The sequence below is a fragment of the Mustela putorius genome, unplaced genomic scaffold (genome assembly GCF_011764305.1).
Source record: "Mustela putorius furo isolate JIRA1106 unplaced genomic scaffold, ASM1176430v1.1 tig00000421_pilon_pilon_pilon, whole genome shotgun sequence".
NCBI lineage: Eukaryota > Metazoa > Chordata > Mammalia > Carnivora > Mustelidae > Mustela > Mustela putorius.
The window spans coordinates 2,428,473-2,454,620 of NW_025421375.1; the positions used below are offsets into that span (position 1 = coordinate 2,428,473).

Genomic DNA, 26,148 nt, shown 5'->3' on the forward strand with positions numbered 1-26,148 from the left:
AGACAAACCGTATGGATGGAGACACAAACAACATGGCTAAGGCTAAGGCTAAAAGCAGGTCCATGTGCGCAGTGAAAGGAACATTCAGGACCATGTCATGAAGGGCTGGTTAGATGCCATGCTATAGATCAGGCTTAGCCTAGAGTGGAAATTTTCAAAACATATATGAAGGGGAGTATAATAATCAGATTTGCACATTATGGAAATCACCAGGAGCCTACAGTGATTTTCACAGGGTTAGGACCTGAGGCAAAATATGAGCTACAGAGATTGGGAAAATTACTACAATAATCTAGGTGCTCTAGTTAAAAGGACACAGTGTAAATATATTTAAGAGAATCACAATATATTAAGATTTAGCACCAACTATCTTCTTTTTAAAATATTTTGCTTTCCTCGACTGCTGTAAGAGTAACCCTACCAGGGGCCTTTCCTCATCGCTCTGCTCCTCTTTCTACACGTTGTCTCAAAAGCTTGTAGATATTCCCTTCTCCACCTGCCGATGCTAAGCAAAGTAACGTGATTTATATGCGCTCTTTCCAGGTATTGCGAGGACATAGTAAGTATAAAGTAGCAGCATGTTTTATTTGTCTTAATGAAGAAGACATTCTTCTACTCCTTGCTTACTTACTTAGCATCTGTGCAGCATCGTTCTGCACAGAAAGTAGTCCAATTCCAAAAATGACTGCAATCCAAAAGACCCAATTTTGAACTAAAAATCCACTACATTAAGAAAAAAAAAGTGCCACGAAACAACAACAACAATAACAAAAGCCGGAATCAGTATCTTATAATACAACCTGTCACTTGTCATCCATACTTTACCAGAATAAGGGACCTCAACGAGATCTAATGCAGCCCAGAGAAATGCACATGTACAACACCTAAACCATTTGCCATGTGACTTGCTTGTGCCTGGGAGCCCCTTCCTTGATCGTTTGAGCTCACTGATTCCTGGGTTAAGAACCCCCAAATATCTCTCCCAGCCTTGAGTTCCAAACCCTTTTCTGCCAATGGCTCATAAACACTTTGAACAAACAAAAACTACAGCTTTATTGAGATATAATTCACATACAATTTTAAAGTATACAATTCAGTGGTTTTGGGTCTATTCAGAGAGTTGTACAACCATCACCTAATTCCAGAACATTTTCATCACCTCACCAAAAAAACCCATACCTGTTAGCAATCACGTGCCCATGTCCCACAACTCCAAGATCCTTACAACCTCTAATGTCCTTTGCCTTGATAGATCTGCCTATGCCAGACATTTCAAATAAATAAAGCCATATAATTTATGAAAAAAGAAACTCCATCATGTCCCTGTTTGTTTCATTAACAAATGTATGTGATATTTTAATGATGACAAGGTCAAATCTGCAAGCCAGGTGGTTTTTCTGTGTTCTTCCTCCTGAATGCCCTGGAGACATGAACATGCTTGTGGGATGGAATGGGGATGGGTTGGTTGGAAAGGGAACATCTCTGTTGGGTTGAAGAATCAGAAATACTGCAGTGGAAAGAGGAGTACGTTCTTAGTTCTATTACGTAAAATAAAATAAAAGAGGGTATGGTCCCCAAAGACCAGCGAACAAGTCAAAAGACCCCCCAAAATTTTTAACAGCATGGAAGACCAAAACCTAATATTTTTCTTAACTTCTTCTATCTTCCAAGGCATTCTGCAAAAGCCAACAAGACTCAAATTGCCACGCAAAAGTACTTGCCGAAATTGCTTGATACCTTGTCAGTCTTTTATAGTTCCAGAAAAAGAAAGAACTGAAACTTCAATAGGATTTTTGCCTGCTAACTTGAAACCACATTCTTCTATAATGTAGAAACAGATTACAACTTGGGTAGCTATATATCTTTCTCTCCGCTTCATATTTTATTCTGCTTGCAATATATTAGCATAGAATCGATCCCTCTTTCCAAGCATGGTGCTCTAATAGGCAATCAGGTCCCCTGGGTGCCTTTGTACGGGACAATACGTCCAGCAGCTTAGCTTCTGCCGAGTTCAAATGATTTTAAAACTGGCCTGGAGCAAGTCCACTCTATGTCTGATATAGAACAATCCCAGCTTTCCAGCTGTGAGGAGGAAAACGCTTTGCATTATTAAATTGTAGCCATATGCTGCAAAAGCAGGCCTTGCAAATATGGAGAGGGACAAGAATTTAAATGGAAAGGAAACTTCAGATGCAGGGAATCGTTGTAAAAAGAACCTGAGATACTTGAGTCATGAGCCTTGGGCGGTGGGTGTGCTCACAGCCTAACTCAGGGTCATCAAGATGGACACCTCTTTCAGAAGAGGACCCGCACCCCCTGCCCTATGTAGGGAACCCAAGGGAAGAAAAATATGGCATACCAACATCTTTTAAAATTTAACAATTTGCAACCCATTCAGGTACAAGGCCTCTTAAAACTTCTCTGGAACTAGGTGTACAATGATGTCGGAGCCCACATCCACATATTGAAATTTCACTTGCCCTCCAAGTTACTTTACATCATTTCAGATACCAAAAGGTCCTGCAATACAGTTAGAAGACTAGGAAACACAAACATTGGGCTAGATACGGTGTCTCTCTCGGCTAGTCCTTTCCCTCGGAGCGTTCTGAGATGAGAGCATTTGATGTGTTTACATTACCCTGTGACTATGTACCAAGGGGACCCCTGACCTGTACAAATGCAAATCCCTGAGAACCTCTAGAAAAGGGGCGCCTGGGTGGCTCAGTGGGTTAAAGCCTCTGCCTTCAGCTCAGGTCATGTTCCCAGGCGGGGAGCCTACTTCCCTCTTTCTCTCTGCCTGCCTCTCTGCCAACTTGTGATCTCTGTCTCAGATAAATAAATAAAATCTTTTAAAAATTAAAAAAAAGAACCTTGAGAAGAGAAGGAGCAGAAGACAAGATAGGGGCTACAGGGCTCTAGCAACTGGAATAACTTGGCAGAGAGTCCCCCCTTCCTGCATCAGTGTCCCAATCCCACAGCCTCCGGAACTCTCCACTAACATCTCTCCCCAAGCTCATTCCCACCAAGGCCACTGTCACTCAGGATTCACCTCCATCAACTGCTCCCCCTCTGCCCACTGTCCCTTGTCCTAGAAGCTACGGCTATTACAGCTGCCTCCAGAAACTCAAGTGTGGCAGTCAATGGGAGTGACTCAGTCTGCGAAAGGACCTCAACACCAGGATTTCTCGTTTCTTTCTCTGCGTGGCATGGCACACTCATAAACATTCAGGCCAAGCATGGACGAGGCCAGCATTCATTTTTTCACAAGGCCTTGTACAGAGTCAATTGTATTATTCACCAGTTGCAGAGGAGGAGAGGCAAGGAACAAAGTATGAATGACATAGTGGGGTTACTACTGTCTTAAGGTTTAGATCTATGAAAAAATGTGAGCTTTGGCCTCCTCTTGCCAATAACTAATTAGACCTGTGGGCAAATCCCTTGTTCTCTTTGCCCCGTTTTCATAAGTCAAGTGAAGACACTGAATTAGCAGTGTTATAAGCATTGGTGTCCTCTGCTTTCTTGAGTGTGTCAAGTAAAAAAAAAAAAAAGATATTGGATTACTGTAGCCAATTATTCATTTAGAAAATGTAACTGTCTACTTGGGAAGGGGGAGATGTGTAAGCCAACATAAGCATGACACAAAGCAGCAATCGTAACCGAAACAGGAGTGTCCAGGAGATCCGTTGGGCAATGCTGTAACTATATTCACTTCAAAATTTCTTAAGAGAGCAAATCTCATGTTAAGATTCTTATCATAACAAAATAAAACTAAAAAAAGAGAAAAAAAGCAAAGGAACACTGTAAGTAGAGCATGGTCAATTGAATCAAATAAATACTATTAAAAAATATGGAAGCAGAAATAGAATGGAAAAGGGGCACTGGAATCAGATCGTAAAAGTCATGTATAAATAAAAATAAATGAAAATGAATAAATAAAAAGTCAAGAATTTAATGAAAATCATTTCAAGTGGAGACAGAAGCCAAGTTGCAGGAGAGGTTAAGGAGGAAGGTTAGTCTTTTTCATGAGAAAGAAGAGAGCGATGGGACTCTTAGCTGAATGAGGTGTCTGAATGAGGACCAAAACACGCATTTGTTTAAGTTAAGAAATAAGCTGGGACACCTGAGTGGCTCAGTGAGTTAAGCCTCTGCCTTCAGCTCAGGTCATGATCTCAGGGTCCTGGGATCGAGCCCCGCATCGGGCTCTTTGCTCAGCCTGCTTTCCCCCTACCCCGCTGCCGCCCGCTGCTCTGACTACTTGTGATCTCTCCCTCTCTCCCTCTCTCTCTCTCTGTCAAATAAATAAATAAATAAATAAATAGGTTGTTTTTTCTTTTTTTTTTTTTAAGTAAGAAATAAGTTACCAGGAATGAGTTAATAGGATAAAGGAGATATCTGCGGAGAGCCAGGAAGAATAAGGCACACAGAAAAATTTCAACGAAGACAGAAAAGTTGGTGGCTTCAGAAAGTAGGACCACTATTAAAAGGTAAATGGGAAAAATCTTTATAGGATGTGAATACAAGAGACTAACATACAAAATGTTGCCAAGGGAAAAGCAATCTCTAATGATACATTTGTACTTTCTCATGTCACTCTTATAAACTATGTAACAAAATTCATACCACATTTCCTTTGATGTCAAAAACCTTAGAACAAAATTGACTACCTAAAAACTATCAGCCTATCCCATCAAAAGACTTGAAAATACCTCTTTCTTTGCCTCAGATCTTATCTTGACCTGTAACTTTGTGTATGTCATCTTAAAGTTTTAGAGGAGAGCAATAAAAAAAAAATCAATGAATTTCTATCTGGATCCACAGCAAATGATACTTCCTGTAGGAAGCCTTTTTGATCAACCCAGCTAGAAGAGAAAGTAGGTTGAAAAAGCCATCACTTTTATCAAGTACCTGCTACTTGCCAAGTATGGCCCCCCACCCCCCACCTGATGCTTACAACTGGTGTGGATATAGTTGTGCTGAGTTCAGAGAAGTTGGCTGATATGCTCAGGCTCCTCATGGGCCCCATGATCATGGTAGAACATGGAGCCTTGATTCAGTGGAAAAATTTAATTCTGAAGTTCATGTTCTTCCCACTTCCCCATGTTCCCTACGATAGTTGGAAAGAGTATTTCACAACTTTGAACTCCCATGACACTTGAGTTGTCATGCTGAGTAATATCAGTCTTCACAACATATAAAAAATAGCACACATAATAAATGAACAGAAAAGCTTGTGGAAAGCAAGCTTCATTTGTAACGTAAAACCACTGTAAAACCATCCCCCATTTTACCTTCTACAGCATCTAGCATAGCGCTATGAACAAAATAGATGCTCACCAAATGTCTGTAACTGAATAATCCACCCACAGACAGCTCGTTCTGGGATGTTCATTGTTCTTGGTATAGAATGGTGTATATTTCCAACTCCTCCAAGGCAAATGGCTATCTCAACTCATTTAGAGCTGACTCAACCTACACCTTGTCTCTGGGAATGTAATATTTAATTCTGAATTCAGCAACTAGTGGGTACTCAGTGTTATTTTTTGGCTAACAAGGTGGGTGATCAAGGAGATACGGGAAAATCTCCTTCATGACCTCATAAGACATTCCTAAATTGTCTTTTTCCGCCCAAAATTAATATTATGAGTGATCAGGCTAGAACCATTACAGAGGCTGGGCATGGTGCTAACTGCTATGTAGATCAATTTTGAGGAGTGGGTTATATACAAGCACCCATATGCAGCCTATAAAAATAAGGAGCTGAGGGCCCTTCTCGGATTTTAACAGTAATTTGCCAAGAAAACATATTCTTAATCTTTTACTCCTTTACTCTGAATTTTATCCTAAATTTGAACATTTAGGAACTTTGTGATGTCTTGAAAAAAAATTAAAGGATAAAAAAGAAAACTGTTTCTGAAACAAAATCTGGTAGAAAAAAATCCTTTTATTTTTGCACTGACTTGCATAGACCACATTCTAAAATTACATAAAAGGTGTACCTACGATGTCAAGTCTTACCACAGTTAACCAATCCTTTTAATGTCTTTCTATTTATACTTCCAAGAACAGAAAGCCTGTTTATAGTTAGTTGCATATTGTCTAATGCCAAAGTTTAAAATTACTTCTAAGTATCATGAAATAGTGTATTTTCCTCTATAAAAGTTTTTATTCTTGTGGCTGCAATAAATGAAAATATGAGAATAAATGGGTATGAACTTATTAACTGAGGATTAAATGAGCTATGATTTTTAAAAATCAGAGTAGAATTTCTTTTCCTTGACTTTGAATATCATATTCAAAAATTAAACATGCTCTATGGACTCTTTCAGGGTCTATGAAAATGTATTTGTCTTCACACACAAATAAAGAAAAACATTGTATTACTTCTATAACTATTAGAAAGTAAAGTTTGTCCCAAATTCTAAGTTAAAAAATAAAAGAAGTCAAGCAAATATGGACTTCCATACTGATTCTAACAGATGATAACTACAGCTACAGATGCTATATTAATTTTATCAATAATTATTTATTTGGTTGCTTTTCATTAGTTTCATGACAATCCTCTGTTGGCTTTAATCTCTGTACCTATAAAATAAAGTTGGGGACAGATTGACTATAAAACTTGATGATTTAAAGAATTTCTTAAATGCAAGGTCAGCTGATTACTGTATTACTATGGTAAACATATACTACTATGGGTAAAGAAGAAATGATAAGAGAAATCAAACAATACCTTATAGCAAATGAAAATGGAAATGAAACATATCAAAATGTATGGGATCCCGTGAAGGCAGTTCTATAAGGGAAGTTCTTGGCAATAAATGCTTACCTCAAGAAACAAGAAATGTGTCAAATGAACAACCTATCTTTACACTTCAAGGAACAAGAAAAAATAGAACAAAGCCCAAAGTTAACAGAAGGAAAGAAATAACAAAGATGAGAGCAGAAATAAATGAAACAGAGATTATAAAGGCAATAAAAATAATAAATGAAATTAAGAGCTGGTTTTTTGAAAAGATGAAATTGACAAAACTTTAGCTAAACTCACCAAGAAAAAGGGCTCAAATAAATAAATTCAGAAATGAAAAAGATATCAGTTACAACTGATATCACAGAAATAATAAAAGACTGTTATAAAAAAAATATGCTAACACACTGAATAACCCAGAAAAAGTGGATGAATTAACAGAAACATATAACCTACCATGAGTCATGATGAAATAGAAAATCTGAACAGACCAATTACAAGTAAGGAGATAACCTTATTTGTATCAAAAACCCCCCAATAAACAAAAGTCCAGGACAGACAACTTCACTGGTGAATTCTACCAGTCAAAATAATTAAATAAATAAACAGATAAATAAATAAATAATAAATAATTTAAGAATTTGACATAATCTCACTCAAACTGTTTCAAAAAAATAAAAGAGGAGGGAACTCTTCCAAATTCATTTTATGAGGCCAGCTTTACCCTGACACTGAAACCAGGATAAGATGTCACAGAAAAAGAAAATTACAGACCAATATTTCTGTGAATGCAGATGCAAAAATCCTCAACAAAATATTAGCAAACCAAATTCAACAATACATTAAAAGGATCATACCCCATGATTAAGTGGGATTTATCCTAGAGATACAAGGATGGTTCAACAGGGCAAATTGGTCAATACACCACATTAACAAAATGAAGCTTATAAATCATATAATCACTTCATAGATGCAGAACAACATGTGACAAAATTCAACATCTGTTTATGATTAAAAACTCTCAACAAGATGGGCTTTCGGGTCCATATCTCAAAATAATAAAGGCCATATACGACAAGTCCACAGCTAGAATCATACTTAGTGGTGAAAATCTAAATGCTTTTCCTCTAAGATCAGGAAATAGATAAGGATACCCACTATTACCATTTTTATTTAACATAGTATCAGGAGTCCTGGCCAGAGGAGTTAGGCAAGAAAAATAAATAAAAGTCATCCAAATTGAAAAGAAGAAAGGAAGGAAGGAAGGAGGGAGGGGGAAGGAAAGGTAGAAAGAAAGAAAGAAGGAAAGAAGAAAGCAGTCATTATTTGTAGGTGACTCATTATCTATATAGAAAACCCTAAAAACTCCATCAGAAAACTGTTAGAACAAATAAATTCAGTAAAGCTGTAGGATGCAATGTCAAAAATCTGTTGTATTACTGTACATTAATAAGAGAGAATAATAATAATAGAGAAATTAAGAAAACATTCTGTTTAGGGGCCTGGGGTGGCTCAGTTAAATGTCTCACTTTTGATTTCAGCTCAAGTCATGATCTCAGGGTTCTGAGATTGAGGCCATGTTGGGTTCTGTGCTGGGTATGGAGCCTGCTTAAGATTCTTGTTCTCTACTATGCAGCCATCAAAAATAATGAAATCTTGCCATTTGCAATAATGTGGATGGAACTAGAGGATGTTATGCTAAGTGAAATAAGTCAGTCAGAGACAGTCAATTATCATATGATCTCTCTGATATGAGGAATTTGAGAGGCAGGGCGGGGGGTCGTGGGGGGAAGGGAGGAGGAAAGAATCAAGCAAGATGGGACCAAGGAGGGAGACAAACCATAAGAGACTCCTCATCCCAGGAAACAAACTGAGGGTTGCTGGGAGGTGCAGGGGTGGGGAGGAATAGGGTGGTTGGGTTATGGACATTGGGGAGGGTATGTGCTATGGTTGAGTGCTGTGAATTGTGTAAGACTGATGATTCACAGACCTGTACACCTGAAGCAAATAATACATTATATGTTTAAAAAAAAAAATTCTTGTTTTCCCTCTCTCTCTGCCCCTCCTCCAATCTAAGGAAGAAAGAAAGAAAGAAAGACATCTTGTTTACAACTGCATCAAAAAAAAATTTTTTTTAGCACCTAGGAATATTTAACCAAAGAAGTGCAAGACCTATAACTAAACACTTAAATACTTTTATGAAAGATATAGATGAAGAAACACCAAATAAATGGAAAAATATTCCATGCTCATGGATTGGAAGAATTAATATTGTTAACATGTTCATATTACCCAAAGCAACCTGCAGGATCAATGCAATCACTATCAAAATTCCAATGGCAGTTCTCATAGAAATAGAATAAACAGTCCTAAGATTTATATGGAACCATAAAAGACTCCAAATAACCAAAGCAATCTCAAAAAAGAACAAAGCTGGAGGCATCATATGCCTTGATTTCACACTATATTACAAAGCTATACTAACAAGAACAGTGTGATATTATACCAATACGCTGATCACATACACTGCTCAATGTAACTGAATAGGGAGCCTAGAAATAAACTCATACATTTATAATCAATTAATTTATGTTAAAGGAGCCAAGAACACACAATGAGAAAAGGACAGTCTTTTCAAAAAATGGTGTTGGGAATTGTACCATCACATCCAAAAGAATGAAACTAGACCATTATTCACTCCATACACAAAAATTAACTCAAGATAGATTAAAAACTCAAATGTAAGGCTTAAAACCATAAAACGTCCACATGAAAACATAGGCAGTAAAGTCTCTGACATCAGTCTTGGCAATAATTTTTTTAATCTGACATCAAAAGCAAAAACAATACAAGAAAAAATAGACAAGTGGGATTTTATCAATCTAAAAAGTTTCTGCATAGGAAAGAAACCCTTTAAGAGAAGGAAAAGGAAACCTACTGAATGGAAGAAATATTTGTAAATCATATACCTGATAAGGGGTTAATATCCAAAATATATAAAGAATTCATACAACTCACTAACAAAAAAATCTGATTAAAAAAATGGGCAGAGGATCTAAACAGACATTCTGCAAAAAAGACATACAGATGGCCAACACGTGCACAAATACATGCTCTGCCTTATTATTCACCAGGGAACTGCAAATCGAAACCTAATACCTGTTAGAATGGTTATTACCAAAAAGACTAGAAATATCAAGTTTTGGCAAGACTATGAAGAAAAGGGAACCCTACAACAGTGTTGGTGGGAAGGTAAATTGGTGTAGCCACTATGGAAAATAGTATGGCTTTCCTTAAAAAACTAAAAATATAGCTCTACATGATCCAGCAATTCTACTTCTGGATTTTTGTTTAAAAAAATGAGAACACTAATTTAAAAAGATAAATATACCTAATGTTCATGCAGCATCATTTATAATAGCCAAGATATCAAAATAACCTGTCTCCAACAATGAATGAAAGGATAAAGAAAATGTGGTATGTAAATATAAATATAATATATGTGTGGTGTGTGCATATAAATGGGAGTATGTATATGGAATATTATTCAGCCATGAAAAAGGATGAAATCTTGCTATTTACAAAAACATGGATGGCTCTTGAGGGTATTGTGCTAACTGAAAGAAGTCAGACAGGCAAAGACTGATATCATATGATCTCTCTGGCATGTGGAATATATTTATTATATATTATATACTATAATATGTTAACATATATAATAACATATTAATATACTAAATATAAACATATAACTTCTGACTATATCAAAATCAAAGGAAATGAGGAAATGTGTATCATCAAAAAAAAAATTAAGTTGTCTAGTGCTTCTTGACTAAAATAACAGTGCTCTATCCTTGGGCACCATCAGAATTTTAAAGCCCCTTAGACCTGAAAAGATGATGATGCCCATCCCCACCATGTAACACAGAATAAAAACAAAACAGGAATTCACAAATAGTATAAGGAAGTGCCATAAAGACACATGCATCTGTTCTTATAGAATGACTGAATGGCATCTACATTCATGTTAACAGCAGGGAACAGATTTCACAGAGCTTCTACCTCCAAAAGGGCTGGAATGTTTGCTATCACTTCCCAAGCTGTTGGGAAGGAGATGGTAGCCATGTCTATGGGTTGCCCATCTCCCAGTGGAAAACTACTGGTGATAAGAAAGTGTTCTCCCTCGAAGTGATCTTTTCCCAAAGTTTAACTTCCCTTTGTTATAACAATACAAGCAGCAAAGTGATTTGATTCTCTCGTTGTTTATGGTAGTAGATTGAATTTTCCCATGAATGCATTGTGTCTTTTTGAGATACTGAATCTGAAAAGTCAGAGATTTCACATTTCAGCCAAAGCTAGAAGACAAAGATGTAAAAAGCCTCCAAAAGATAAATTCTGCTCTAAAATCCCAAACGTGCTTACATTCAAGAAAAGAACTTTTTTTTTTTCTTTTTTTTTTTCTTGAGAGAGAGAGTGAGAAGGAGAGCATAAACACAAGCAGGGGAAGGGCAGAAGGAGAGGACAGAAGTAGGTCCACACTCAACCCAGAGCCCGATGAGGGACTTGATCTCATGACCTGAGCCAAAATCAAGACTCAGACACTTAACCAACTGAGCTACCCAGGGGCCCCATGAAAAGTATAAAATTAAAAGTATAAAATTTAAAAGTATACATACTTTTAAAAGTATGTATAATTTATTCCAATTGACTACAAAACAAAAACCTTAATAAGTTCTGATTTTTTACATTTCAAATTAGAAGCCATTCTACATTTCTAGTGGCTTGATTTATCTCAAGTTACTACAGAACAAACTCTCAACTTTCATCAAATGGGATTCCTTAACAATCTTTATGTTTAAGTCCATAATACAATGATACACAACATATGTTAAAATGGTGGCATGCTTCTGAATCATCAAAGAAAATTCTATATTTCTTCCATTTAATTTTGAAATTATATGTTTTATTATTTTCTAACTATAAAACTGGTAATTGATGTACCATGTATGCATATACAATATTCAACTAATCATAATATGATCTACAACATCCCAATTTTAAGACAGTGTTCTCAAAAAGGATTGATTTCCGAGGAAAATTTAAAAAGGAAAAAAATAGAAGGATTCTACCTTCATTATTTCTGTTTGTCACATTATATGCAAACAGATGAATTAAGAGATGCTATGCTGAATGTAAAAAAAGAAAAATTGAACCAACCTTCTTGACAAATATTGAAAAATCAAATTCTGGCATTTTACAACTATTCAACAATTATTAATTCAGCATAAGCAGAGAACATTTTTAAGTGAGTGTAATTCTGTACATGTTCAGAAGTACATTTCAAACAATAACAGCTTTATTAATTTCAAATGCAAAGAACATATCCCTGGTTTTAGTTTGACTGACTTACATTATTGATCAACTCCTTTTCTATTAACTACCCTCCCCTACCCCATTCTTTCTAAAATGAGTGAAGAAGCTTTTAAAAAATGTTTGAACACAATTCACTTTGGGTTATTATGTTACAGAGGGAAACTATTACCCAAGTAAAAAGAAGAAATCTTAGTAATGTTAAAAGGATAACCTATTGAAATTTTCCCAACTTTGGGAAATTTTTGCCTTTTTTAAAAGATTTTTTTTTAAGGGTTTTATTTATTTATTTGACAGAGAGAGAGAGAGAGAGAGAGAGAGAGGAAGTACAAGCAGGGGGAGCGGCAGGGAGAAAAGAGAAGCAGACTCCCAGACTCCCACTGAACAGAGAGCCCGACATGGGGCTCGACGCCAGGACCCTGGGATCATGATCTGAGCCAAAGGCAGACGCTTAACCGACTGAGCCACCCAGGTGCCCCTCAACTTCAGAAGACTTCTGACAAAACTTATTACGTTCGAAATAGTCCTTTTTATTCTACTCTCCCACCAACACAAAAAATAAAGTAATAAAGTTAACTGGAAATTATATTTAAAATTGCTCTGTTTCCTGCATGTTTTGTTATCAATCTGTATGAATTTTTAATGATTTTGATCAAAGTAGGGAGAAATCAAGTTAGCATACATTTTTCAATCTACCTTAAAACTCTGAATCTTTGACGTATCGGCTACTTTCGCCGAACAGTAAGGTTCTTACTCCGTAAGAGTAAGTTAATATGTATTTGAAAAATACAGTTTTTTTAAGATAAAAATAAAGAGCAAAATAGAGGCAAGACTCAGAAAGAAAAACTATATTGTCTTGACTTTGCATCTTTACTTGCATATTTACATACTGTATCTTTCTAACCCCATTTTCAAATTAAAGACTAGCCTGACATATTTTCTTACAGTTTGGGGTTCTTTAGACAGTTTAACCTCACAGTAGCAAAACCCTATGACAGGGCAGGTCAAGTAACTAAGGACTTAAAACTAAGTCTACTTGAGAAAACTTTTATTACCACCTTTCAAAGACATTTTGTTTATTTTCAATGAAAATAACCAGATCAGATTATTTTGGGAAGTAGAGGGCATGTGTGGTGAGTTTGGATTTTTACGTTCATTTTGCTTTGTTTCTGTTGGTTTATTCTTAGAGCACTCTTTTACCCAAGTTACAGATACAAATGAGACTCTCCTGATAATGAAATATTAGGAATCCTTCTTTGCACACGTTTTATGTCATGAGGGAAAAAACCAAAGTACTCCTGAATCAATAGGTTTAGAAGCAACAAAACTCTGAAGACAGCCAAGTTATAAAAGCCCATTTTCAGATCTGGAACAACCGCTGAACATACAGAGAGTATTCGGCATGCATTAAACTGAAGGAAAAGTCCCACTTTCATTATTTCCTGATTCTTGGAATCCAATAAAAACTTTATGGAACAAAAACTCTTTGGCAAAGAATCCTTCACTGAACGCATAACCAACCACCTCCACAACCCTCCTTTTAAAGTAATGAGAGTTGATAAACTATAATAAGAGTAGGGAAATTTTCACTTTTTCTCGTGTGTTTTGAAAGAATGATGAAGTGGTTTTTTGGCTTTTTAAGCCCTGGGGACTTTCAGCACCTGGACAATGCATGTTCACTTTTCAAAAAAACACCAACAAAAATGAAAATGGTGGCGGTTAGGTAAATATCGATGACGCCCATATACAAGTATTTGCCCCTGTGAAGGGCCTACACAGAATCACATCCCGTCCTGATCATACCAGTCTGCCAGAGAAAAACAGGCAGCTGACCAACCATGGGGTGTTTATCTATACAGTGGTACCTTTGTTCTCCAACAATGTTAGATTGCAAACGTCTTGGAGCATATATTTACCTGGAGGATTCTTGGCAGGATCATTGTGGCTTGGACTTCCTGATTGTCCAGAATCTATAAAGAAATCACAGAAAATGTTTTCTTTTTAATTTGTTTTGAACGAATTTCACAATCCTCAGGAGGACTTTAAAAAAAAAAAAAAAAATTAAGATGCAACAATGAAGCTGAGTGTGTTTCAATAAAGTATACTTTCCCAACCTTTCAGCAGCAACACTTTATTTATCAAGCTAGATGAATGTCCATCCATATTTCTGTGTCAAAAGGAAAAGAAAAAAGTAGAGATCTATCATAGTCTCAGAATGGAGCAAGGCTTTTTTGAAACAAAAGGTCTGGCTCCAAAGCCACGAAAGGCGGTTTGGAGGTGGAGCCTGTCAGAAGTAATATGAAATAAAGCAGATACATCCCCTAAAAATGCAATCCGAGTGTAATTAAACATGCTTTTAAGAACCTGAAAATGTTTTTATTCGAGGAGTGAAATACACAGAAACGAGAGTCCGTTTTTCCAGGATTTCACGTGCACACGCACATACCCGCTCCCATAATCTCCCAACCTACTGGATCCAGGCCCAGATTTGTCTCCATCCCATAATAGCAATCAATTTGCAAACACCAAGAAAAGCATAAATTACTAGGTAGAAACTAACATAGCTTTGTGGCGAGCAAACTGTTGGATCAATTTAATTTCCATCTGTGATAGACAGACTGCAGATAAGGAGAACAAGATCAATGTCGTCTCTCTGAATTTCCTCCCGCACGTTCTTTTTCATTGATGCTTTCTGCAGAAAGCAGCGGAAAGGTTACACTACAGCTAAGCAACACTCCTTTCCCAGCTCATCTAACACTGCTATGTTTTGCTCCTTCCTCTTTTTCCTCTATGTCCCCTCCACACTTATCTGTGTCATTTGCCCTGTATGATTATACACTTCCTTGCAGGTTGCTTTCTCATCTTCTTTTATAGGTTCTAGTATTGAAGTTTTGTCTCCCCAACTAAATCGCATGCTCCCAAGCAGGGAAAGAGATCCTCTCTACTTCTTTTGTGTCCTCCCCGGTGCGCAGTGTGCCGTGAATGCACTAGGCTTTCAGTAAACGCCTGGGAATGGAAGGCTGAGATTCAGCAGCCTTCTCTGCCTGCCTAGGAAAGGCGGTTTTGAACTTGATAGTGAATTTCAACAAAATGTGATCGGTGGCCACAGATAAGTCTCCTCCCTGAAATCTTGCCATGGTACCTAAGCCAAGACAGGAATCCAGTCTCACTGAAGCAGAAATATCTTAGGCTGGTTTTTTTCAGCAGGGTTATTAACTTCTTCCATGGAAGTGATTAGCATACTCCAACTGCTGCTTCCACTGTTAAATGCAAGGGGATCCTATGAGTCTCTTTCTGTACAGAGCTTGGTTTTTCATCTTTGCCTTTTGCCTCATACCTGCTAAATAGAGTTAATGCTGAGATGGGAATTCTACCTCTTCATCCTATTTTCCTTGTGTTTTTTTTTTTCCTCCAGAATAGCTTTCATGAAATCTTCACAAATATATTTAGGGATTCCTACATTATCCTCCAATGATTTCCGATTTCCCAAAACTGTAAACAGTCCCACAGTTTGGTGTTCTCTAAAATGCTTGTCTCCCATCTCTCGTGAATCTGCTTTTTTCTGGAATTGAGGCAAGACTTGGTGACTTACAACTTAGAAGGTCAATCCTTCTCTTTCTACATTCCTATAAAAGATGGTATATAACATTGGACACTTTCCAGGCATGCAGTCTGATGGTTACATAAAAATGATAAATGACATTATTTTGCTATAGCTTCAGCTATTTCTGCCTCAAGTTCCTCTGACAAATGTCCTTCAATACTGATACTACATTCCAATTTAATTTCTCAAGTCACTCTAACCTTTTGAGGAGTTCCTACTTATTATTATTATTATTATTAACATACCTACTGGACAGAGGGCTTCTTCATATTGTCTTTTTTCTTCTGAAGTTAACTCACATTTATGGAGATCTGGACATGCATCCCTCAAGGTGGCTAACTGCCACCTTCCTAACGACACAACATGAGGCAGGTTGACCTTGTCCTCAGGGGACAGGGGTTGTAGACCCTCCGTGAGCCTCGCATGTTTACTTAAATCAGTTCCAAAAGGGCACCACAAAACTCCTTCTCAACATCTGGCTCCTAAAACTTGGGTCAATTAAAGAATGAGTGTCTCTTCTATTCTGAAGAAAGTATTCAGCTAGAACAATAGCACCCCCTGTTACCACAACATCCCGTGGGGAAACCCTTGTCTTTTTGGCTGCACATTACCCCTTCCCCCATTCCCAACAAGTGCACACCAACCTCTTCATTTGAAAACAATATAATTACTAAAACAAAACACAACCAAACCACAAACATTTGAGGGAAAACTGAAGTAGACACTACATTTGAATCACACACTTGCTTTTAATAAGAATTCTACTTTCTAAAATGATCGGGCATTTACCGGCACGCAATGGCAGCTTTTCCTCATATTCCCAAGTCTGCTTCTTTTCATGAAGTAAAAGAGCATATACGAGATCCCAAAATATAGAAGAGAGCCGCCTCAGGGAGGGGGCAAGTTCGCATTTACTTTTCAGACTTTCAGACTGTAAATTCTAACACTATAATCTACTCTTAACTCTTATGGCACCTTATACCGGTCACTCAATTCCAACTGCTAGAAAAGGAAGTAACCAGCGAGTCATAGTTGGCAGAGAAACCAAAATGAACTGTTATTGTGGTTAACTTCAGAGAAGGAATTATTCGGACCACATCAAAAACCCAGGTCACATTACTCTATACCCAAAGGTTTTCTTCAACTACTTCCATCATTTGCTCAAGTCCTGTGTGTGGGTCTGTGTGTACTTAATATGTTATCATCAATTCTAGCTCTGTTCCTCACTAGTAGGGGGATTTTGTGCACAATTACTTAACTCTTAAAGCCTTTTGGTCTTGATATTTACAACTGTAATACTGTCTAACTTGCAGAATTGTTGCAAAGCTTTTATTATGTCAACCATCATGCACTGGTCAGACGCATCTGATACAATCAGTAAATCAACGGTATCAAACACAAAGGTCACATTCAAAGAATGATTAGTGTGTTTAATGGGCTAACTCTCAGGAAGAAAGGGATAAAGGGGATATGACTAAATTCTGCCCATCCCAGGCAAATGATTTGTGGACAGGGTACCTGGGTGGCTCAGTCAGTGAGCATGTGCCTTAGGTTCAGGTTGTGAACCCCCTAGGGTCCTAGAATCGAGCACCATATCGGGCTCCCTGCTCAGTGGGGACCCTGCTTCTCCCTTTCCTTCTGCGGCTCCCCCTGCTTGTGCTCCCTCTCTCTGTGTCAAACAAATAAATAAAAATATTTTAGGGCACCTGGGTGGCTCAGTGAGTTGAAGCCTCTGCCTTCAGCTCAGGTCGTTATCCCAGGGTCCTGGGATGGAGCCCTACATCGGGCTCTCTGCTCAGCGGGGAGCCTGCTTCCCCCCGCCCCTGCTCTCTCTGCCTGCCTCTCTGCCTGCTTGTCATCTCTGTCAAATAAATAAATAAAATCTTAAAAAAAAATTTTTTTAAATTTTTTAAAATAGCCAGATTTTTGGTAAATAGCCAGAACATGAAGGAGACACTTGAAGGATATACACTTCAAGGAGTGTGTGTCTGCGGAGAATTCCTACGTAAAAGCTGTAGGCGCCCTCTCCCCCCAAGGGAGAAAGCTCTGCCACTGCAAGGCTCTCATGAGCTCTCATGCTCAAAAGGCAGCAGATACAAGCCATCTGATGGGGATTACCTTCCAGAAGATGGAAGTCTGTGAAGAACAAGGCTGGTAAGAAGGGGGGTTGGGAGTTGCCCAGCACACTGGGTCTTGAGTCTAGAACAATCCGGATGTAGTGCAGAGGAGGACAGGGGACCAGAACTTAAAAGCAGCTCACCTGAACCAGTCCTCCGTCATTCCCTCCACATTTTATTTTTTCTTCCTTGATCCTAGTCTACATCTTCTACATTTCTGACTTCATTGGACATAATGCAGAGCTGAAATAGTTTGCATTACGTACTTATAAAAATATCTTCTGATCCATTCTTTATGTTTTAATAGTGTGAACTAAACATGTATGTCTTCTTCTTGGAAGAAAATAGTGAAGCCATTTCTAAGTTACTACTTTTTAAACTCAATCTATTCCTCCTACCCCAGGAATAAGAAAAGATTCTCATCCCAACTTTTCAATCCCTTTGTGTACTCCCTTTTAGAAAGCAGCCAGCCTTTTATGGCTCTTTTAATAACTAAACTTTTAAACTTTACCCAAAGAATGGCCAGCTTCCCTCCTAACCCAGTTTTATGAAAGACCCTGGGATATTTAAGCGACCAAAATGGCTTGTCCAAAGTTACATGGCAACTATTAAAACATATGTTCTCTACATGGGCCACCCATTCAGACACACTGCCTCTTGAGAGGTTATGATGCAATCTTAAAATCACGTACAGCCAAGCGATCTTTCAGTAGATTAAATGTTTCTGGGAACTTGACCTTCCTCTAACTTCCCTCCTCCTTCCTACCATTTACCAATACATTCAAAACCTTTTTCATACATTTTAAAAGCCCACAGCTATTCTTTCACTCTAAGTTGGAAACAATAATTGTTAAAATCTATACAGTTATCAACGCTTTCAAAAGAGGACACCTCTGAATTAAATTCAGCCTGGATTCTCTCTGCTAAACAAAAAGAAGTCTAATGTTTTACTAATTAATGATCTAGTGAAAGTCCAATAAAATGTTTGTTAAATAGGTAAGATAATAAACAAATAATAACCACTTAAATATTTGTTAATGAGTACTAACTTTCTGAGGTAGGTGAACTCAATTATCTAATGGGGGCAGACCATCAAAACTGAAAGGCTTTCGAAGGTCACTGCTGTGAATCACTACTGATGTGAATCAGTAAGATTCATGGAATCCCTTCTATAGCCCAATGGCTGATGTTTGGGACCATAATAAGTTCTCAATAAGATCTTATTAAATTTCCAATTCATTTATAATAATGACCTTTAACATACTGTTTTAAGAAGAAGAATATACACTCTATGCCTTCGAGAGCTCAGAGGCTGCCCAAAGAGAAATAAATGTATAAATAAAATATTATACATGGTGACAGGTGTTATTAATGAGTATGTATCAAGATCAGCAAGCAGTTTGTTCTTCCTAGGAAGGATGAGTTAGGGTGTTTTATAGATGGTACCAAAGGGAAGGGACCTTAGGGTCTTGAGAAATGAACAGATCTCATATTATGGTGGTAGATATAATTCCACTCTGCTACCAAGGAGATCTTTTTGAAACTTCAAACTGATGAAGCTACTTCACCGCTAAGACCCTGACATGTATTCCAAGTACCCAAGGGAAAATCTCCAAATTTTTCAGTATGCCATTCTGGACCGCTAGTCTTTACCAACTCCCAGGTCCTATATTAGCCTTCTGGTTCCCCATATGTCACTTACACCTGATGCCTCCAAGTCTTTGCACATTCTGTCCCCTTTTTTTCCTCCCCGAAGTCCTCCACGTTGAAGTTATCTTTATTTTAAATTCTGAAATACATGAAAGCGGTATGCTGACCTATTTATTAGCCCTACAGCCCTAATCTTTGATATACTGCCTGACATTCCGTTGAGTAAACTAAATGAGTAGGGAACAAGTGGACTCTAAAAGTACAGAAGTGTACTAAGAAGAAGGACTAGGCATGCCCCTCAGGACAGAAACATGCATTAGAAGCCAAACAGACACACCTTTTGTGGGGTGGGGGGGAGAGCGGGGGAGGGTTTGGGAAGGTCAGGTGTAGGAGTCCTCGCCTGATGTTCAGGCTCAGTTCTGCTTCCCTTACCTCCAGAAGGAATACTTGGAAATGGGAGGGGGTAGATAAGAGAGACTATTTTGATTGAGAAATTAACTTTGGGGTCTCTCCTCCAAAAGGAAAAAATGTCTGTTGAGGGTCCAGAAACAGGCCCCCAGTTTGTAAGCAGGAGGCCAAGAAGTTTTTAATGGCCTTTATACATAAGCTGTCTTTCTACTCCTAGATGAAACCTATTTCAGGAATTCATTTCATGTTCTGGCACCATGACTGGAGTATCAACAGAAAAATTAAACTTGAGAGGCATGATTTTAATTTACAGTCATGTCAATGCAAAGAAGGGACTGAAGAAGGTAATTTTCAGGTCCCTTCTAGCCCTAAAATTCTATGATTCTGTAACAATATGGCTTTTATATCAAGGGATATCAGAAGAGTAAATGAAACCCACACCGTAACCTGTTAACCTACAGATAGCCTCTCGCAAGAACTAAAATTAGTCATCATGTGATAAAGAGCCCCTTTGTCATATTCTTTTGCTTTAAGCAGGTAAAGAAATAGCCCATTGTCAACTGAAGAATACCATGAGTTTTTTTTTTTTTAAGACTTGGAATGGCCCCCTTCTTTCTCTCCTAAACATTAATTACCAACATATTAAAATAGTATAATTTTACAAATTAAATATATAGCATGCCAGAAAGAATCACTTAAGAAAGAGAAAAGTCAGGATGTAAGGACCAAGCAAAACCCTGAGGGAAAGGAGGCAGATGAATGCATTTTATAATAGGGACACACAAAAACAAGACAAATGATGCATCCTTTTAAAGGTGAAGGGGAAAAAACTCTTAAGTTTTCTAAGTTTCCTAGGGCAAATTTCTCTCACCCTCTCGCATTGCCCTCTGCTCAAGTCTTGTGGCTCACTCTTGGCTGTTTACTTTCCCAGTGACTGCTTCCTTGGGATTTACAGAGACTTGGCTTCACGGAATTGCAATTCTGATTACATAATTCGCCATAGTTTTCTTCGGCACGGTTAAAACGTTATACGGCTTCAGGTTTAATGGAGAACTGCTTCATCAACTGGAGTGACACAAAACGATAGCTTCACAATATTTTCTTTCTCCTCCTTTAAATATTTATTAGAATAACACACACACAAAAAGAACACAGGAAAACCAAGGGCTTTCCTTGTCTCTCGCAAGCACATCGATATGCAGGGAAATGCCTGCTCGTTCTCTCTCTCTCCTCCTCCCTCTGTCTCTCTCTAGCTTCTGTCCCTCTCTCTTCTCAACAGGACATTCCTTTACATGGCACCCACTCCGTTGCAAAACTTGCTTAACCAACTGCCCAGGGAAACCATGAACTCTGTCACTTTGTTAATGGAGTCCTTGATACATTTTTACTGAATCGGTGCCCCCTTCCCTAAACTCAGGTCTGAGTACTGAGTACAAAAAGAAATCAAATCTCCCTGAAGATGTTTGGCAGAAGCAAAATACTGTTCAGGAAACATGGCTTCCTATGTATCCTTAATCATGCTCTTTAATCTATATTATTTCCCATCTAAAGGCCCGTACCTTCAGATCCTCCTTTTCATTGGCTAATACAGATTTTTAAGTATCTGTTGAATACAACAGAACTCAGAGTTTTAAAAGAAATTGCTATATTAAGGGTCCTTCCAGATAAATTAGCTTAACCAAAGAAAATATAAAACAAGAGCACAGACATGTCAAATATTAAAAAAAAAAAGCACAGACATGTCATCCAGCCTCTCTTTCTTATTCCTACACATTCCACTAGTTCTATTTTTAAACTTTGTTTTAAAGAGCTACTTTTTTTTGGTTTAACAGGGTGATTAGGTTCAAAGCATCATATCTCAAGGATTAAAATAAGGATTTATTTGGGCTCAAGACCAAAATTTGTCCACAAGGAATTAGCCGAAAGACAGAGGCCACTGAAATTTAAGGGGGGGAAAAATCTCATATCCATATTAGAGCAAATTAAACCTGTTCACAGGGGGGGACTATTGACTAGAGCAGATACAAACACCCCTGCACAAAAAGTGTTAAATCTGCCAATATCTCTGACCAGAGGTTTGTACTGGCTCATTAACTAGCACCAAAACCTCACGACTGAAAGCAGGGATAATCGTATCTGACCTTGCCGGCCTAAGATTAAGTTCAATGACTCTTTACTGATCCAGGGATTGAGTGAACCAAAGGTCACAGCCAGGATCATCTGCACTTCTTGCTTTCTAAGCCTTTACCCTATAGAACGCACAGACACCATACTGATCATTGTCAAGATTGCAAAGTTCCTACAGTGTGTTTTCAATTAAGTAAATAAAATGTGGTAATTAAATCAAGATTGCGTAATATGTTTTTGATTTGTAATCTCATTTAAATTAATTAACTGACTCAATCCTTGTTTAGTTTTTAAACTGGCCTAGTTAGGGAAAGAGTCCCTGGGAGCAAATCCAGTTTTCTATCTTTAAAAACAAGGCAAAGCAATCTGGCATCCTTAAAAAATTTTTTAATGCACCCAGAAAATATATAAATACAGAGGCAAGGGTGTTAGTGTAGTGGAGGGAGGAGTTTTATGGCATGATTGTGACTAAAAAAAACAGTTCTTGCACTAGAGAGAAATAAACCAAGACATTATTTATTCAAAACATTTCTTTTCCAATTTTATGAAGATTGCATGTTTGTTGGAAGCAAAACATCTCCAGCTGTATTTTAAGTTTCTGAAGAGAGTTGCAAGATTTATAATCTTTCATAAATGCTGCCCATATCTCATAATATTAGATGAACACGCCACTACATACTTTAAGGAACAATTGGCCAATACGTTTTGCCATATGAAAACAATGAAGTACTTTCCAAAGCCCGGCCAGATCCAGTAGGAAAAGATGAGATGAATGTTCTGTCTTTCCCATCTGGGAGACATTGTGGATTTCAGCTATTCTATGTAATATACTTTTTTTTTCTTGGAAACCAAGAAACCTGCATTTTATAGTAAGGTATGTAGTGCAAAGAGAATGTTGGTGAAATATGAATCTGAAAATGAAAACCAGAATGTCATCAGACTCAAGAACATAATTATGGAGGCAAATTGAAAAAAAAAATCATTGCAAAATTTCAATATAAACCAAATGCAATGTTTATGATCATATTAGTCTTAGATTTGCTCTTAAAAGGAAAGCACGGAAAAAATAAATGCTCTCATACCTCCAAAGCCCCAAAGAGCACTTGCCATGCTCACTGACACAGTGACTTACTTATTTTATTTTGTCCTGGGGTCCCCACGGATTAGTCTAAATCCCACACATGCCACAGTCCTGTGGACACATGGCCTCTTTGTGCTATGACGTTCCATGTACTTCTCCAAAACTTACTATCATATTGTATATCCAGATCAAAACCAGATACAAGACTTTCTAATATTTCGCCGGCAATTTTTCTTCTCAGGGAGCAGGCTGTGTTTTCTCCAAACTGTCTGGAAAGTCAGAACGCCTGGGTCCCATTCAGTAACTACCAACCACTTGTACTCTGACCCTGAGCAAACCCCTTACCTCAGTTTTCATGTTGCCTGGTCATTTAAAACTGGATAAGAAAAAGGCACAAGTTTTCAGCCTTAGTTCATTTACAACAGAAATAAGGGGGAGGGGGAATAACTTCACACAACAGTGAAAATATGCACAGTATTTATGGAGAAAGGCTAATGTATTTTTTTTGAAATATACTTTGAGGTCTAATTTCCCACTTACACTCCTGCCTCCACCAAAACCCCACCTAACTGGCCCTCCTCTGTTTTCACTCCACATTTCCCTTTGAAAACTCTAACAGCACTGGAAATTAAAGGGCTAGGTTAACATCCAGCCCATTTGTTATGTTATAAAATTCATGGGGTCAAGATAAATGGAAATTATTATTACTATTTTTAAATTTGAGAGGGAAAGAACATGAGTAGGCAGGGAGGGGCAGAGGCAGAAGGAGAAACAGATGCCCCTCTGAGCAGGGAGCCTGACAATGCGGGACTTGATCCCAGGATCCTGGGATCATGACCTCAGTAGAAGGCAGATGCTTAACCAACTGAGCCACCCACGTGCCCAAGATACATGGCAGTCTTATTCATCACTTAACATAATCCCTGGCATATTAGTTAGGTGCTCAAAAAATATTTGTTGAATAAATGACCACTATTTTACAGTGGGCAAGACCTTGATGGCTGCTCTAACTTAAGCTATTTTTTATCTTCTTCAAATTACAATTAATTGTAATAATGCCAACCATAACTATTACTTGTCTGATGATTGTCTACACATATTCTATTTTTTGAGAACCTCTCTACAAATACAAATTTAGCAACTGATTCAGTCACAAACTGAAAAAGTCATATTCTTATTTGAAAAGTGCTCATTTGATAATAGGCATGAGTTCTTAAAAAGAAATTTTTTACTTGGCTAGACTTCTCCATTATGCCAGGTGAAAGAATACTTTGCCAAATCATTAAAATATTTACATTTAAATCATCATATGAGCTTACAGGAAAGAAACTGAATGGGTTTTTTATATACCTGATTGGTTATATATGATGAATAACCAGACTTTGCCTTATTATTAAATCATGGCTCTTCAGTATATGGTGATATATTCATACAAAAATAAATGTATGTATTTAATCCAGAAGTGTATAGTAATTAGCAGAAAAACAGAGTAAGACAAAATTTATACACCTTCCACCACAGGAAGGCAGATTTGCGTGTCAGACGTTCAGTACTGCTATTGTTTATAAAACAACTTTGTCGTAAAATTGGAGGAAAAAATGAGAGAAGTCACTTGACGAAAAAGGAAGTGTGCTGGTGTGACAGAGAATGGAGTGGTATTCAATGTCCTAACAGTTCCTTGATAAATGGTTCAAAGAAGTTCTGTCCCCATGTTTTCAGGGCAAAGGCTAATTTACCAGGAATAAGACTACTTGAATAATACATCATGTGAGTGAACATTTTCAAAAAAGGATAAAATGAGGAAACAAATGAGATAATAATTTCCCCCTGCCAATTAAAATTATGCATGAGAGGAATGTCACTTGATTTTATTGATAAAAACAAATTTTAAAAGCTGGGCTAATGTGATTTTTTTTTCCCCCTGAGAGGGACAAAGAGAATGGGCCTGTGGAGGAGCAGAGGGAGCCGGAGAGCAATCTCAAGCAGACTCCATGCCTGACTCAGGGCTCGATCTCACGACCGTGAGGTCATGACCTGAGCTGAAATCAAGAGTCGGCATGCTCAACCGGCTCAGCCACCCAGGCACCCTAACTTTACTTTTTTTTCTAAGGGAAGGTCAAGATTATGCTAATAAGTAGAACAGTATGTTTGAAAGAACTCTGAAAAGTTTATAACCCAAAAGAAATATGAAGATTTGTTATAATCTGATGTGGCAGTATTCTTTCAAATGTCATTGTGAAAGGAAAGCTGAAAATACAGGTAAGTTTAACCAAAAATAATAAAGAGCCTGATATAGAAGCCTACCATGGAATCTGCTATTCATGCCTTGGTTATTTGGGAAATAAGAAAAAAATGATGCAAGGTATGCCTAATTCTATATATCCATTCTAAAGAAGGGAACCAAGACTATAAGGTTGTAGAGCCATGTACCGTGTGTTCAAAATTCCTTCCATTTTATCATTTTGCTCAGTTTATCTTTAACAGAGATTCAAATGGACTCCTTATGATTAAAAATCTCTAAACTAAGTCTAAAGAGTATGAAAAAGAACCAGTTTCTGCATAATGTCCCATCCATATGTCTTAACCCTGAATGGTATCAAACCTATGTAATTTTATACATCAAATGCCTTCCAGATGTGACAAAACTTTAACACAGACCAACTTCAAGTTCTTTACTGCAGATTCATCTCCCATGCTCATAAAGATTATTTTTACTGCACATACATTACACATGGCTAATGTTCAATTTTGCAAATTGATTATTATGCTGCCATTTCAAGACTGACATTGCATTCCAGTTAAAAAACAGAGTATGCAGCATACCGAGCCTGCAAAGAAGTCACAAAAGAACCAAGAAACCACATCATCATTTCCACATTGTAGGCAGTGCTTGATGACAAGGACAGTTGAACTTCCCTTGTCCGTTCTTGGTACGTCCATAGGATGGAAGAGGGGGAAGTTGAGGCCATCTATGACTCCCTGTCAGAGCTAACCGCCAACAGAACGATCGAGACTCTCACCTGTTGTTTTGGTTTTCAAGATTTGT

At 37.7% G+C, this 26,148-nt stretch overlaps 1 protein-coding gene across 9 annotated transcripts in view; it reads right to left on the bottom strand.

The window, feature by feature from the left end:
- NFIB (nuclear factor I B) overlaps positions 1 to 26,148 on the bottom strand; it is a 231,286-nt gene that overhangs the window by 86,615 nt on the left and 118,523 nt on the right. For all 9 annotated transcript variants that reach the window (XM_004765741.2, XM_004765742.2, XM_004765740.2 and 6 more), the window contains exon 3: positions 14,032 to 14,085. In XM_004765741.2, coding sequence (XP_004765798.1) covers positions 14,032 to 14,085 — 54 coding nt within the window. The remainder of the gene's footprint in view (positions 1 to 14,031; positions 14,086 to 26,148) is intronic.